The sequence below is a fragment of the Diceros bicornis genome, chromosome 14, assembly GCF_020826845.1.
Source record: "Diceros bicornis minor isolate mBicDic1 chromosome 14, mDicBic1.mat.cur, whole genome shotgun sequence".
Taxonomy (NCBI): Eukaryota; Metazoa; Chordata; class Mammalia; order Perissodactyla; family Rhinocerotidae; genus Diceros; species Diceros bicornis.
The window spans coordinates 43,951,351-43,968,853 of NC_080753.1; the positions used below are offsets into that span (position 1 = coordinate 43,951,351).

Consider the following 17,503-nt stretch of genomic DNA (forward strand, 5'->3'; position numbering starts at 1 on the left):
GTTGCCTTTGCTTTTGGTGTCAAATCCAAAAAATCATCACTAAGACCCATGTGAATGAGCTTACTGCCTTTGTTTTCTTCTAGGAGTTTTATGGTTTCAAGTCTTACATTCAAGTCTTTAATGGATTTCGAGTTAATTTTTGTGTATGATGTAAGATAGCGGTCCAGTTTTCCCAACACTGTTTATTGAAGAGACTGTTCTTTCCCCATTGTATATTCTTGGCTCTTTTGTTGTAAATTAATTGATCATAAATGTGTGGGTTTATTTCTGGGCTCTCTGTTCTGTTCCACTGATCTATGTATCTGTTTTTATGTTGATACCATACTGTTTTGATTACTATAGCTTTGTAATATAGTTTGAAATCAGGGAGCATGATGCCTCCAGCTTTGTTCTTCTTTCTCAAGATTGCTTTGGCTATTTGAGGTCCCAGATTAACAATATTTCTGGAGCTTAATTTTCTTAAGTCCAAAAGATCACAATACTCGGAAAAGATTTTTTAGTATGTCAGATATTGTATAGGGTATGTTTTGTAAGAAATATCCAAGTTTAAAATGTGTATTTGTTTTAAAAATCCTTTAACATAAATCAGTTATGAAAATTAATAAAATAAATGGGCATTATGTATTTCTTGTAATTTTGCATTGATTAAAAAATCTGGATTTCCTTGATTAATATTTGCATGGTATATTTTTTTCCATCCTTTTACTTTCAGTCTACTCAAGTCCTTATATTTAAAGTGTGCCTCTTGTAAACAGTATATAGTTGGATCTTGTTTCTTTATCCAGTCTGACCTTCTCTGTCCTTTAATTGGAATTTTTAGTTTATTTACATTTACTAAATTAGTGACATATTGGTTATGAGTCTACCATGTTGTTATTTGTTTGTTCCATCTAATATTTGGTTTTTGTTCCTTTTTCCCTGCATACTTTATAATTTTTTTTTTTAATTAATTTATTTTTCCCCCAAAGCCCCAGTAGATAGCTGTATGTCATAGTTGCACATTCTTCTAGTTGCTGTATGTGGGACGCAGCCTTAGCGTGGCCGGAGAAGCAGTGCGTCAGTGCGCGCCCAGGATCCGAACCTGGGCCGCCAGCATCAGAGCGCACGCACTTAACCGCCAAGCCACGGGGCCGGCCCCCCTGCATACTTTAGATTCATGAAATGTTTTAAAAATTATTCCATTTTATCTCTCTATTGGCTTTTTAGTTATGCCTCTTCTTGATTTTTTTTTTAGTGATTTATTCTAGAGCTTAAAATATGCATTCTTAACTTATTTTACTTTACCTTCAAATAATGTTTTACCAGTTCATGAACAATGAAGAACTTTACAACAGTATAATTCCATTTATACTTGTACTTTCTGCATTCTTGTTAAATATTTTGCTTCTACATGGGTTATAAACTTCATGAATCATTATTGTTATTTTTGCTTTAAAATAGTCTTTAAGATTAAAATTTTTTTTTAAAGTCTTTAAAATTACTCCCATATTTCCTTCTGATGTCTGTCATTCTTTTGTGCAGATCCAGACTTCTATCTTGTATTATTTCTCTTCAGTCTGAAGAACTTGTACAATTTTTTGGTATTGTGGGTCTGCTAAGAAAATTCTCTTGGCTTTTGTTTGCCTGAAAAATATTTTTATTTCACTTCCCCATTTGAAAGATATTTTCTCAGAGTCTAGAATTCCAGGTTGACAGTTTTTTCTTTCAGCACTTGAAAGATATTCTTCAATTGTGTTCTGGCTTACGTTGTTTCTGAAGAGAAGCCAGTCATCATTCTTATTGTTATTCCTCTAAATTTTGTTGTTACCTGCTGTCAAGTTGGCTCCAACTCCTGGCGACCCTATGAAAGAGTGATGTCCACAATATTTTGTTCTCAACAGCCCTACTCAGCTTCTGTAGACTTGTGCCTATGGCTTCCCTTATGGAGACAGTCCATCTCATATTTGGTCTTCCTCTTTTCCTACTGCCTTCTACTTTTCCCAGCATTATTGTCTTTTCCAAAGATCCTCCCTTCTCATGATGAGCCCAAAGTAGGACAGCCTCAGTTTCATCATTTTTGAAAACTTTGGTCATTGTCCTCACTTCTTGTTATATAGCCTTTCCTTTTCAAATTTCTCTTTCATCTGGTGTATCTCCAGGATAAATGGCTTCATTCCATGAAGTTTAGGAGATATTCCCAGCATGCAATACCCTCTGATAGAGGCACTTCCAATTGTCAATTATGGTACATACCATGAACATGGGACACGCTCAGCCTGGTCCCATCACTATGTATCAGGCATCTGACCAGTCTCCCTTTATTTAAAAAATAGTAATATTGAAAAAGAAATGGGTAATTATTTTAAAAAGCTCTTTAGAACCATCTATAGTTTGAATGCATCTTCTGTATTAACTCCAGGGTAAGTTATTTTCTACTCTGGTGTCTTTTAAAAATTTTTATCCTTCTTCTCATTTATCAAAAGTGGTTAAAATTGATTAAATATTTTGTAAAAGATTTTGTTCTCCTCTTTGATGCTGTGTGTTATCTTTGCAAAGTAGTAACAAAGTTTCCTCAAAGATTACCTCAAAGATTCTCATTACTCACTTTTTCTTAAATCCATACAATAAGGAAAATTGAGTTGAAGCCTCTTGGTGCAGATTGGCCTATATTTTGCAAATAAATAACTTCAGCACATTTTTTTCCCCTAAATGATTAAATCTGTCTTATGAACAGTCATAAAAACCTGATATACTTTTTAAAATGGAGTTTTTATGCATGATTTAAAATAGAGTTTTTAAATTGTATGATGAGTTTTACAAGAGGTCAGTGGTTGTTAGATTTTTGTGATGGTATCTGTTCACCAGCATCATTTCCTCAGGTCCCTAGACTGAGTTTGGTTTCCTTGGCCTAGGGTTTTAAGAGGTGGTGAGTGCTGAGATTTGAAGCAAAGGTGTTCTCCGAAGCATTCAGCCTAACAGCCCTGGGGAGCGGTATTGCCACTTCATTAATTAGTTCGTGGAGCATCCCTTTGGGCTAGTATAGCAAGATTATCCTTATTTTTATAGATCAAGAAAATGAGGTGTGAGGCATTGAATTGGCAATCAGTCCTGGAGTTCAAAATTTTAGACCTTTAGACAGTTACTCAGTTTATAGATCTTGATCTTATTATTCCACATATATATGTTCAAAGCAACAATTTTAGTTTCATTGAGTTTTTTTTTTTTTGTAACAAAAAGATTCGTATATTTGAGTCATGTAGGTTTTAACTTGAATTTAACCCAGCTGTGATATTGTCCTACTAGGTGCATGTGAAATTTGTGAACTTGAGTTAAATTACATACTTAGATTTATCAGGTTCTTGTGAAGCATTGTTTGTTTTATATGGCCATCTGTGACATAAACAGTCTAAATAAGATACCAGAGACTGAGTGATATATTGGAAAGCACATTTAATTAGTATCCATAGACGTGCACTAGAGTCCTGGCTCACCCCATTCTAGCAGAGTAAACATGCTTAAGTCACTTCTGCCACCTTTGACTTTGGAAAAATTTCCAAAAAAAAAAAAAAAAAAATGTTAGCCAAATACTTAGTCAGTTTATCTATCTACCTACCTACCTATCAATTTCTACTCAGGGAATGACTCCTCTCTCTGGTTCACCAGGCTAGCCTACCTCTCAATATCCAGATAAACTGGGTTTTACAAGACGGTGTTGAACCGAGTGCAGTCAAGACAAGAGGTGAGCTATAAGCGTGTCCTGCTTTTGTTTGGTGGTGGTTCCCTCACCAACCGACAAAGCCAACCAGGAGTATTAGCTCTGCTGGGTCCAAAATGAAAGTTTGAGTTTTGCATTGATACCTGTTCATTTGATTTGGTTCCACAGTCACAGATTACAAAACTAATGCTGGTCAGATTGCTCACCAGTGAGAGGGGTTCCTGGTGCACAGGGGTCTGAGTGGGAGTACCTCATACTCCATCCCTGTGTCCATCCCTCTGTATCGATGTGTATTGATACTTAACATTATTCTCATATTTCAAATACTATTTGTTTTCAAAGGGCAAGGGAAAGCATATGGGCTACTAAGAAAATTCACAAATTTTAAAAACACCTTCTAATTTATTATTATGTTTCCCAATATCTAAAGCTATAATGTCTCTAAATTAGCATCACACGACCAACATGTCATCCCTGATAGGGGCTCTGGAAAAGCTCTTCTTATGTGCAGTTGATTTGGCTTAAGTTTTTTTTTTGTGTGTGATTTAAGTTATTGTTTAAAACACCAATTAGAAAAATACATTTTAAATGAAAATTGTAATTTTTTCTGAAAAGTTCTAATTGTTTTATACAGTGGTCTTACATGTTTTTTTAAATTCAGATATATTACTTGAATTATTCAGGTTATTTTATTAGTATATCTGAAAACAGACTAATTTATTATTTTAACTATAATGACTCTTAATATATATTTAAGATCAATCTTCAGTTCAGCTGGTTAGTCATGAACATTTGGGGAATATTTTTGTCATGATGAATGAGGAAAACAGCTTATTCAAGACAGATGGTTTGATTTAATTCAAGCAACAATGTATAGACTCAGAATAAAGTTATATAATTATTTAAAAAATCATGTGTATTTATGAATTTCTGTATAATTATAGACATGTATGTTCTAAAGAAAAATGGCATATTTTAACCAACTCAACAAGAGTTTTCAAGTTATTTGTTTATATAACTTATTCACCTTCACCTTTAATTCAATAATCCAATAAGGTATTAAACAATCAAGGTCGGTAGGCAAGATATTTGAAAAATAACTACTAAGTATGAAGTTGTGTTCAGTACATTATTAGTTAATATTGAGAGTAACTAAAAAGTAACAGTAGGGACAAGAAATTAAAAACCAAATAAATAAAATGTACAATATGTCAGCTGATGATAAGAGCTATGGAAAAAAAAAATAGGGCAGGAAAGGGCAACAGAGAAGTAGGGATGTGGCAGCAGCTTTAAGTCGCGTGGTCAGGGAGGCAGTGTAGCTGTGTTTAAGAGGTGGGAGGATTTCAAGAGGAAGACACTGTTAGCACAGGCACAGCACCAGAAAGGCCTGTCCTTCACACAGGCGAGGACTCATTTGCAGTTACATATGCTAAGCTTTAAGAGTAAGCAAGTCTGCTGGGAGAGGGATTTGTAGTCATCCAAGGACATTGTAAACCACAACCCTGGTCTCAAAACTGCGTTCCTGGTAAATCGAATCTATTTTCTTGTGCTATAGTGTATGTACCAAATAAATCAAGGGACTCTTGGGATTGATCAGGAACAAGCTTGCAGTAAATTCCATTAAACTAAAAAAAATTGCTTATCCTTTATTTCAGCAAATGCTCAATTCTGATAATTTATTCTACAGATATACTTAGATATTTATGCAAATAAATATTTACAAGGAAATCTATTGTGGCATTATTTGCAATAGCAGAAGTTTAGAAACTATGGAAAGGATCATCATTAAGGGACAGGTTAATTAAACATGTTCATAGAGTGGAATATACACAGCTATGATAAAGAATGAAGGAACCCTTGCTGTAACTACCAGTATGGAACAATTTCCATGATAAATTGTTAAATGAGAAAAGCAAGGTGCAGAAGAATGGGTATAGCAGATTATCGTTTGTGTTTAAAAATTATGTGTATATAATATCTATATAAGATAATATGCACATGTATGCATTGACTGTGAATGAATATTGCTAACTCTGGTTGAAACTTAGTGGTTGGGAACAGGAGTGGGAAGGACCCTTCGTTTTCACTGTATGCCCCATTTTGCCACTTGAATTTTGTTCAGGTGCATATGTTATCTGTTAAATATTTTTTTAAAAACATCACTGTAAATATTAGTTTAAGACCAAGACTCTCTGGGTTTAAAATGTAAAAAAATTATTATGATAGAATTAAAATTTTTATTCTAAATTAAGGTATCTTTTAATTAAATTTCAATAAACGTTTATTGTGCAACTAGCAGGCATTGCCGAGCACTGTTTTAGGCACTGGAGAGTCAGGAAGAATTCATACTCCTTGTTCTTCTCAAAATGGCGTAATTTGGCAGGATAGAGAGTCCCATAAATTATTTAGGGTTAATATTTGATCTCTAAAATAACTACCAAAGTGCATAGTAAATAGTTAGAGGTTCATAGATATGGGTTCACTAAAAACAGTGCTCCTTATTATGTGTGATTTTAGGCAAATTAATTAATTAAGCTCCAGTTTCATTTGTAAAATGAAGTTAAGCAATAATACTTCAGGGCATTGTTTTGATGATTAAATGATATATAACGCATGTAAATTATTTAGTACAGGGCTTGCCATTAAACACAGTGCAATAAATGTTGACTATTTTTATTAATCAGTTCCCTTTGCTTATAAGTTTCCCTTTCAAATCAGAAAGAAAAGAACTCCTAAAATCAAAAGTGCTATCATCAATACTATAGGAGCAGTAGCAATTTGAGACAGAAGGTGAAAGAAGGATGAGCAGGAAGGACTGGTGATAACTGAGCTGAGCCTTGATTAGCAAATGGAATTTCAGCAGGTGGAGAACTGGGGAGGGCATTTTAGCAGAGGGACAAGATGAGCCAAGGCTTCGAAGTGGATGCAGGGTGTGTTTTGGGAGTGGAGGGGCGTAGGCTAGTTAGACTAAAGGCACAACTAGGGGTCTGTGTGGAAGGAGTATTGCTGGGAGATGAGGGAACTGAGTAAGCAGTGGTTGGTCATGGAGATTCTGGTAGGCCATGCTTAAGAGTTGGGCTTTATCTTTCAGTGGTGGGGGTGGAAACCAGATAGCAGAAGACTTAAGAGACGGCAGGGTGGAAGGAAGTAGGAATATGAATGTTGAAGAGGAGAGATAGGGACAGGATAGTGCTTGAGAGGCCTAAAGGGTCAAGGGAGAAATTGAAGACACCAGATAGAGAGTCCTAGATGATTAATGGAACAAGTAGAGGCAGCAGGGGACAAAATTAAGATGGGAGGTTAGGTTAGCTTTGTAAAGGGATAAGGATCCTTCTGAGACAGGCAGCTAAGGAGGAAAGTGGTAAAGATGTAGATGAGGTGGGTTGTGGAGGGAAGAGAGGTCGAAGGGTTTCATGCCTCTTGGCCTCTATTTTCTTGAAGTTTGAAAGGAAATGATCTCCTGAGGGTGAGTGTGCCTGGAGTGGGATTTTAGAATTTAGGATAAGAGGTAGGGATTTGGCCCATCCACTGCAGGAAGAGTAAGAAATAGTTGACTTGGGAGGAGGGGAGGGCTGGCTGATGCCAAAGCCCTGTCTCAGGCACAGGCGCCCCGTGCGGCCATGTGACTCTCACTAACAGCAGCCTGGACCCTGGAAGCAAAAGGAGAGGGAGAGATGGCCAGACCCATCCAGAGGCAAGGAGTTCAGGAATCAAGGGTGTTGGTAAGAGTGCGGCTGATGGATAGGGGAAAAAGTGAAGTCAAGAAAAAGTCGAGGGAGTCAGTCTTAAGAGAATAGGTTGGGGTGAAGGGCCCAGTGGGGGCCTGGATTCAGAGAGCAAGCGAAATAAGAGTGGGCGAGGAGAGATGATAAAACATGTTATGTTGTGGCTGGAGGGGGAGGGCACTTCAGAGTTCAAGATTTTATAGGATTATTTTATTTTTGTTTTACAGAAATCATTGTTTTAAAAAAATTGCCTTAAAATTCTCATAATAGCTCAACAATTTCTGTTGTTGGCACAGATCATGAGCAGTATGCCCAGGGCTTAAGGGAGATTTTTTTTGAGAGCTTTGTTAGGGCCACATAATATCCATAGAGGATGAGCCCAGAGTATTTATGTAAGTGGAAAAAAGCAAAGATTTAACAAAAGCACAACAGGTCTCAGCCAGTTCCCTGGAAACCTATAGTTTTTCCTCATAGAAAAAAACAAAACTAACATAGCTCAGTAATTTATTTCTTTGATTTTAAAGGTAAAACCAGTAATCCACAGCAGGATCAATGTGTCAGCTCGCTTTAGAAAACCACTCCAGGAACCCTGCACTATCTTGTAAGTTGAGCCCTTTACATTTCGAGTTGAAATTGGCTTGGTGGTTTTCTCTGGGTTTGGGATTTGTTTTGTAGTTTTAAGGGCATACCTATTTCAAATGGTTGGCCTCACTGGCTTCGCTTTTTTCCCAGCTTGATTGCAAATGGAGACCTTGTCAGCCCAGCTTCTCGCCTCCTCATCCCTAGAAAAGCCTTGAATCAGTGGGATCGCGTACTACAGATGGTCACAGAAAAAGTAACTCTGAGGAGTGGGGCTGTCCACAGGTATGTCAAAGTAATCTTCTTGTAAGTGGATGGGTTTTAGCACTGTTGAGGATATTCCCAAGGGTCTCTGGAGTCACTGGTCCCTCGATTTGAATTCTGGCTCACCAGTTAGGCTCCATATGCCTCAGTTTCTTTATCTCTAATATGGATACATAGTAGTACTTACCCCCTAGAGTTGGTATAGGAATGCGGTAATCCACATAAAGAGCTTCAACAGTCCTGGGCACATAGTAGCACATCAACAAATATTAACTGTTTTTTTATTCTTTTGGTTTAGAGCAAATAGGTGAGCATCAACATTGTTTTAGATGAGAAGCACTTTTTTGAGTGAGTCAGCTCCTTGGCTTTTAATTCACTGTCCTGTCAGGAGATATTTATGATTATTTGGCATTCCAAACTATTTGTCCAGGGTAAAAAGTCAGACATCAGGAGGTGTTACTAGTTTTAAGAAGGAGGCAGAGTAGAGAGGATAATTAAGTGAGGTTGCCTAAATTGAGAAATCGAAAGCATTTTTCTCAAGTTCTGAAATTTAAGTGAAGATTAAAATCGTGGCTTTTAAGTTGTGAAGCCTATGCAGTTATGCCTTGATGGAGGCTGACTTATTTATTTTTTTTAGGTGGGAGGGTTACAAATATATATTCAAGTATAGAGCATATTAAGAATATATATAATATGTGACATTCAAATATTTGAAATCTATCAAGAGTTTTCCCGTAGTTCTCCTTGAATCCTGTCTTCACCCCAGTCTCTCTAACATCCTCCACTGGTGGCGTCCACTCCTGCTTTCAAGTTCTTATGCCCATTTTCATATCTATGTATCTTTCTATAGACATATATGTTAAAATAAGTTCTCAAATGATTGCAAATTGTGTCTTTCAGTTAAATGTGTATACAGATTAATGTGTGTATATTCACAAAGAGTATATATAGTTTCACAGCCATTGAGACTTTAAATATAATTAGGTATATATAAATATTTGTTTAACACATAAATATATAAATATAAATAGAAAGTAATACTTAACATATGGTAAAGAAAAAGTTCAAACAGGGCAAAAGATATAAATAAAAACTATTTCTCCCCCCTCAGTCTTCCCAGTCCCTCTCTCCAGTACTTTTCTGCATTATTGCAGAAATATTCTCTGCGTGTGGAAGCACATGTATCTTTTATTGCTTAAAAACACAAGTGGGAACACACATACAAACACACGAATAAATATATAAATATACCTTGCTTTTTTCCTGTAACAACAAATCTTGGATATTTTTCTTATCAGCACAAATAGATCTCTCTTATTATTTTTAATGACTACAAAATACTCCATTTTACAGGTGTGCCTAATCTGTTTTTAAGAATCTCCTCTTGATGGAAATTTAGGTCACTTCCAATCTTTTGGTATTATATGTACATATCTTTGTATATAAGCAAAGTTTATCAGGAGACAAAAAGTCTAGAAGCCAAATTGCTGTGTCTAGTGGTAAATGCTTAAATTTTGATAGAAACTGCTGTCTTCCAAAGAGTTTGTACTAATTTGCACTCTCACCAAAAGTGTATGACAGGGCCTGTTTTTCATACTCTCATCTATACTGTAAAACGAACAAACATTTTGTCTTTTCATTCATGTTGGGTAAAAATAGTATTCATTGTTTCTTGATTTTTATTTATTTAATATACTACAACCACATCTATTGATCATTTCTTGCATGCAAGGCATTATTTCAAGTGCTTTACATTTTAACTTGACTCAGCAACCCTTTGAGGTAAGTAGTATTATTATTCTCTTTTAATAGACGTGAAACATGAGACACAGAGGGGGAAAGTTACTTGCTCAAGATTATGCAGATAGTGGGTAGCAGGGCTGGGATTCAAGCCCAGTTGGTAGACAGTCTGGCTCCAGAGCCTATGCTCTTAGCTACTAAGCTATTCCCTAAATAAATGCCACATATTTGTCTTCCATTAAAAATGAACTATCTGTCATGGCCTTTGCACATTCATCTTATTGATTTGTAGGCACTCTTTACATATTAGGGAAATTAGCCCTTTCTCATATGAGTTTTAAATATGTTTCCAGTTTGTATTTTTGGTACTCTTCATGTTTACTTTTGCATACAGATATGTTGAATTTTGATGCAGTTGAGTTTTCAGTCTTTCCTTATGATCATTAAGCTTTATGACTAACTTAGGTCTTCCTTGCTCCAAGATTACAAAAACATTCTTATATGTTTTCATCTTGTACTTTTTAGTTTCATTTAAACCTTTGATCCTTCTGGGTTTTATTTTTTTGTTAGGAGTGAAGGCAGATCTCAAGTTACATATTGATTTTTTTTAGATATATAGTTTGGTCTTTTGACATTTACATAAATGTAAACCCACTCAATAAGTAATATAAAGCACACAAAGATATACACACACAATTGCATGCCCAGATATACCTATTTCTACATAGATTGATAGAAACAAATTCATACATAGAAATAAAATATATGCAAATACAAGTACCAAAATGAAAATACAGTTATATGTCCCCTGAACGTTTGAATACTTGGAGAAACTTAATTCTTAAAGTAATTCCAGGTACAAGTGAGATTTGGTTGCTGCTGACTTAGGACACACCCACTTTCCCTTAATAGAACATTAACAAGTCTTATGGTTGGACCCTCCCTGTGCATCAGTATATTTATATATTAAAAGCATCCCATAAAAATCGGTTCGACTCCCTGTTTATGTTTCTTGTGTTTTGTAGCAAAGGAAGAAAGCAGGTTAACAAGAGCCGTATAAAAGATGGCTAACATCATGGGCTAGAATTTATTCAGTATCCTTTACCTGCCTGCAGAGGAACTCAGTCATATCTTGGCTATTTCCAGATCCACAGCTATGCTGTCTTTTCATTTCTAGCTCTAAAAGTTAACTCCTGATTTAGATCTTCCTGTTTTGAGGGAAAACGAAAGAAGAAGAATGTCTGGGTCTAGGCCAGTGGTTTTCAACCAGGGGCAGTTTTGTGCCTAGGGGACATTTGGCAGTGTCCCAGTTATTTTTGGTAGTCACAACTGTGGATAGGGGCGGCTACTACTACCATCTAGCGGGTAGAGGCCAAGGGTGCTGTTAACATCCTACAGTTCAGAGAACAGCCTGCTCACCTTTCTAACAAAGAATTATCGGATCCACAATGTCAACAGTGCCGCTGTTCAGAAACTGTGGTCTAAATCAGGGAAGGAAAACCAGAAATCTGGGTTAAGTGTCGATATTTAGACTTGTAGGGATAGAAGTACAATGTGCTAAAGAAAGAAACTTGAGCATCTTTATACTAACTCAATACAAACACATTTCAGAGGTTTTGGTGGCTGTTCTCATTGTACTTCCTGCTCCGTATGATATGGCCATTTACCTAATCAGTAAACAAGCTGACAGCTCAATGGATTTTTTGCCTTTGCAAGTGTCGCTAACCTTTATTATGTAATGTAAGAAGTGTGAGAATTTTTTTAATGATTATCTTGAAATCCTTTCAGTTACGAACTCTCGTTTGTAACCTTCAATATTTTTGTTTTGTCTTTCTGATGCAGTTTTCTAATAGACTGTTTTTTCCTGTTCTTTAAAAGAATTCTGTGGACACTTTAAATCGTCTAGTAAAGTGATCACTGTTCTTTTAATAAGTAACATATTAATTGTAGTTTGCATCAGCAGTTTTACAGTAAAGGGAAGTTCTTGTGAAATCCCTTGATTCTGGGAAGATGAGGGAAAGAAAACAAAGAAAGAAGCACGAATGCTATGCAGTTCTGCATCATTCTTGCTGGCAATGTGTTGTTTCACCTCCTGCCCTCCTACCGCTTGTTTTCTGACCCAGTTCTGAGTGTTTGGCTGTCATATTTTGACTGAGGGATGCTCTTGCACAGAATGCAGTAAGAAGCCTGTCAACCTGACAAATACATTAAAGAAATAAATTTTAAAAGTGCTCACAAGGGCCGGCCCCGTGACTTAGCGGTTAAGTGTGCGTGCTCCGCTACTGGTGGCCCGGGTTCGGATCCTGGGCGTGCACCGACGCACCGCTTCTCCGGCCATGCTGAGGCCGCGTCCCACGTACAGCAACTAGAAGGATGTGCAACTATGACATACAACTATTTACTGGGGCTTTGGGGGGAAAAAAGGAGGAGGATTGGCAATAGATGTTAGCTCAGAGCCGGTCTTCCTCAGCAAAAAGAGGAGGATTAGCACGGATGTTAGCTCAGGGCTGATCTTCCTCACAAAAAAAAAAAAAGTGCTCACAAATATAAATAGAACAATCAAACTTCACAGGCTTCAAACTGAGCTTCATTTAAAGCGCCACGTTCTGTACAAGTTAATTCTTTCCCTGTGAAATCTTAATGTGGCAGCAATAGGGGCTCCTAATCTTAGATTGTCAGGTTTATTGGGGTGAAACACTGTACAGCTGGATAGTAATTGTATCTGTATTATAACATTGGCAATGAGTTGAATCTAATGACTCGGAGGCATTTATAATTCAGTGATTAGAATAGTAACAAATGAGCCAAATTAAGAGCAGAGTGTTTTTATTTACTCTGTAATTTTCAGCAGTTCTTTCAATGCTTGTCAAAATTTTAATTGTTGGCATTCGTATTTTGGCAGACTTTATACTTTAGAAGGAAAACTGGTTGAGAGTGGGGCAGAGTTGGAGAATGGACAGTTTTATGTGGCCGTCGGCAGAGATAAGTTTAAGAAATTGCCTTACAGTGAATTACTTTTTGACAAGTCAACAATGAGAAGGTCTTTTGGGTAAGTTTTCATCTTCCTTCACTTCTCGTATTTTAGTTATTTCTTGAAATAGCATTGATTCTTTTGCTGACCACTGGTGTATTTTATACTATCTTGTTTATCAGTTAGAATGGAAAGCATGTATGTATACCTTACTTTCTGTTTGTTTTTGGCCATGATTGGAAATTGGGAGCTATTGCACAAAAATACAATTTTTGGGAATCTCTGAAAGACTATATAGTATTTTTTTACCATTTACTTATGAATTTATGATAAAGATTTATTATTATGAAGAAGATATGAGGCAATGAGCTTCTATGCAGCATACATTATTAGAAGTTTTAATAATGTCTTAGCTGTTTAGCTAGACCAAATAATTTTTCAGTTGGTACATATAGAAACATCTAAAGGTGTTAAAAAAATATGTTATATCTTTTTTAATAGTAACTGTAAGATATAAAAACAACATAATTCCACTTGTGCAAATAAGTAGAGTGGCTGGGTCTATAGTTAATACATGCAAAATTTTAAAGATTACACTTTGAATTATACACAGTGCACTGGGAACCTATTTTTCTCTATGAAATGTCACATATTTGTGAAGGATGCCCTATTTCAGTCCAGTAGACAGACTGCAGAGGCATGCCTGGAGAGCCTGGCCCCTGGCAGATGCAGGGACCCCTCGGCTTGCTCGTGGTGCCCCCGGATCCAACTCTGCTGCTTTTCCACGGCCACTTTGCTATTGGAAACTGATTTTTTGTTGCTGTTATCTGCTAGGCTGGCTGATATGTGGCAGAGAGACAGCAGAATGTCACCAATTTGTTCTCCGTTAATTAACAATTTGTGTAGCTTGATGGAGAGGCTAGCCGAGGGTTTCTAAATAAGTAATAGACAAAATGGAATATTGGGGGTGGCGTTTGAAGTATGCAGGAGCACGTAGTTTTCCAGAACTTTAGAATTATTTTCCAGCAGACTTATTGCTAACCATCCTTACCCATCCATGAAATCAAATCCTTCACAATCTCTGTAAAGCAATGCTGGATTAGCCTGCTGTGAGCTGCAGTGTGTACTCAATGACAGTGAGAAATCCGTAACTCCTGGTAGCCTTTTTCAGACAAATGAGTAAGACTTACCTTTCTCCATGTGTCCTCTTATTTTTGGAGAGGTTCAGTTGGGTTTCAAGGTGTATCTTTTCCTAATAATATAGACATCTGCAGAACAACTTACTCTTATAATTGAAGGGAATTTTTTGTTTTTTGGTGAGAATGACTGGTTTAGAAATTCCTTGACTATAAATGCCAGTGTTTTATCATTCTGTGCTTCTCTCAGAGGTAGACATCACAGATATTATAAAAACAATGGAAATTTGTAGTTTTTAACTCAATCTGGCAAGATCATTATTCGGCTTGGGAAATGATTTTTTGAAATGCAAATAGGAAATTTGGTGATTTAAATAAAAATGGTATGAAAACATTTAAGATGGTACTACATTCATTTGTAAGCATCAATTAAAATAGTTTACAGGAAAGTATGACATATCTTTTGGAATGGAATTTGGAGATTTTATGATGGTTTTAGTGAAATCGGGAAAGTTTATAGTACTTTTTGTGAAATACTGATGTCTGTAAACAGTTGACTTCCCCGTTGGGATGACAAATTGAGATGACAATTATCTTACATTATATATTATCTGTAAATAACGTTCAGATTTCTAAATTGCAATTTGTTTCCGCAGTCAGAAACCTTCTTCACTACCTCCTATCGTAGGATCCAGAAAGTCTAAGGGGAGTGTAAGTATCAGACGCTTTACTCATTAGTGTTCGATGTTTCTGTACGATACAGAGAGGCTGTCCTTTGGGTCACAATTAAATTTGAAGAAATAAAACTTCGCCGCCGTGTGGTATATAAGCAATTATGTGCAACCACACTAGAACATTAATGTTACAATTAAGTTCCGAGAAGAAAGCTAACATTTTTAAAATACAGATTTATTTTTTCTATTTTTTTCTTTTTCTTTTTTCTTTTTTTTTTGTGAGGAAGATCAGCCCTGAGCTAACATCCATGCTAATCCTCCTCTTTTTGCTGAGGAAGACCGGCTCTGAGCTAACATCTATTGCCAATCTTCCTCCTTTTTCTCCCCAAAGCCCCAGTAGATAGTTGTATGTCATAGTTGCACATCCTTCTAGTTGCTGTATGTGGGATGTGGCCTCAGCATGGCCGGAGAAGCGGTGCGTTGGTTCGCGCCCAGGATCCGAACCCGGGCCGCCAGCAGTGGAACGTGCGCACTTAACCACTAAGCCACGGGGCCGGCCCTACAGATTTGAAAATAGATACCTTTTTCCTTTAGATAGACGTGATAACATTTATATCATGCTTGAAATCTAGGCAATAATACATAAGACTAGAAGTAATGCCGTTATTAGGTTACATCCGTGGTCTACCCAGTCTTGTTTTTTATCTCTAACAAAGACTAACAAGAGGAATTTTTTCTATCTCTAACAAAAGGAAGTTTTTGTAAGAAAATGGTAATCCTAAATTATGTTCCTTTAAAGATTGAGAATCATCCCAAATAGTTCCCTATCAGAATCTTTTCCATCCATCATTTATTCATTTGTTAATTCAGCAAGCATCTATTAAGTACCTATTATGTGCAAAGCATTTAGTAGGTAATTTCTTAACCTATTTGTATTTTTTGTCTGTACTCCCTCATGGGGATGAGTTTCACGTCATGTGGGGGTATTGCCTTGACAGGTTTTTCTGGCTGAAGCTTCTCTTTCTACCCTGTTGACTGAATTGCTTGACTGGTAGTGATCAGAATCAATTTGACATCTCTCCCCTTCTGAATTAACTAAGCAAAATTCTTCTTCTTCTTCTTTTTTTTTTGGTGAGGAAGATTGGCCCTGAGCTAACATCTGTGCCAATTTTCTTCTTCTTCTTTTTTTTTTTGGTGAGGAAGATTAGCCCTGAGCTAACATCTGTTGCTAGTCCTCCTCCTTTTGCTAAGGAAGATTGGCCCCGGGCTAACATCCATGCCCATCTTCCTCTACTTTATATGTGGGATGCCTGCCACAGCATGGCTTGATAAGCGGTGTGTAGGTCTGTGCCTGGGATCCAAACCTGTGAACCCTGGGCTGTGGAAGTGGAGGGCGCAAACTTAATCACTATGTCATTGGGCTGGCCCCAATCTTCCTCTATTTTATATGTGGGTTGCCACCACAGCATGGCTTGATAAGTGGTATAGGTCTGTGTCCAGGATCCGAACCTGTGAATCCAGGACTGCTAAAGCAGAGCATGCCGAACTTAACCACTACGCCACCTGGCCGGCCCAACTAAGCAAAATTCTTATATTGGTATTTTGTAAAATAAATGACTACTGGGCAATGATACTGTCTCCTAATGATGATATAGATATCTCTTCCCCCCTTTTGTTATATCATATGAAATTCTTGGAAAAAAGAAAAATAATTTTGGGGGAGGAAGTAGTGCTGAACTCACAAACAACAGACATTTAGTACCCACTCATTTGTAAATAGACTCTTGGACTACTCATGACAAAGCTCTTGCCCTCAAGAAACTCACAATTTAATTGAAACAGAGAAGATAGCTTGAAAAGGTAACTAACAAGCTAAAGCTAAATACCAAATATGTGGTGAGATTGGTAAACATGAGAGAGACAGAAGAAATCAATGTGCATTGGCCAAAACTTCCAACATGGAGGAAGTTGAATTTGAGCTCTGCCTTTGAGGACTGTTTAAGATTCAGGAAAAGGTCAATGAGGGGAAAGGGGTTTCAGATAGAAGAGATGGTGTGAGGAGAGGAGCAGAGATGAGCACTCAGAGAAGCAAGAATGCTGGCTGATATTTAGTGAACACTTGAGGGCTCAACATTATGCCAATGTCTTTACAGATGTGTTTTATTTAATCCTCACCCCACAAGACAGGTACTGTTGTTATTGCATTTAAAAATGGGAAAAGGAAGCACAGACAGTAGAATTAGCACATCCAGAGGCTCCCATTGAGTAAACAGCAAGGGAAGGACTGAATCTGGATGGCCTGCCTGGATGGAGCTCATGCTCCTGGCCCGAGGGGGACAATGAGTACCTCAGGCTGACTGGAACAGAGGTCCATCATGGTGTGGAGGCTGATGTTCCTAAAATGGCAAGTGGTGGCAGTTTTAGATGACCTTGAATGTCAGAATGAAGAGTCTAGTCTTTATCTTTGAGTAGAGTGCAGCTCATGAGGGCTTCTGAGAGGTGAGAATGTTAATCCAAGTCCATTCTAGGGAGGTCAGATCTTTCCTGTGGAGAGAGATTTAACGTGGTGATAGGCCATAGATGAGACATCTATGTCTCATCTACAACTACAATAGCCTTGGTATAAAGCTATTGGCAACTACAACTAGGCAACTACAATAGCCTTGGTATAAAGGGATAAAAACCTAGACTAGGGAGCTGGTAGAGGAAGTAGGAGGTGA

The 17,503-nt window shown here is 37.1% G+C and overlaps 1 protein-coding gene across 3 annotated transcripts in view; it reads left to right on the plus strand.

Annotated features, from left to right (window-relative positions):
- The window catches only part of DCDC2 (doublecortin domain containing 2), a 165,877-nt gene that overhangs the window by 46,413 nt on the left and 101,961 nt on the right, over nucleotides 1-17,503 (plus strand). For all 3 annotated transcript variants that reach the window (XM_058555163.1, XM_058555164.1, XM_058555165.1), the window contains 4 exons: nucleotides 7,944-8,020; nucleotides 8,152-8,283; nucleotides 12,905-13,051; nucleotides 14,766-14,820. In XM_058555163.1, the coding sequence (XP_058411146.1) occupies nucleotides 7,944-8,020; nucleotides 8,152-8,283; nucleotides 12,905-13,051; nucleotides 14,766-14,820 (411 nt within the window). The remainder of the gene's footprint in view (nucleotides 1-7,943; nucleotides 8,021-8,151; nucleotides 8,284-12,904; nucleotides 13,052-14,765; nucleotides 14,821-17,503) is intronic.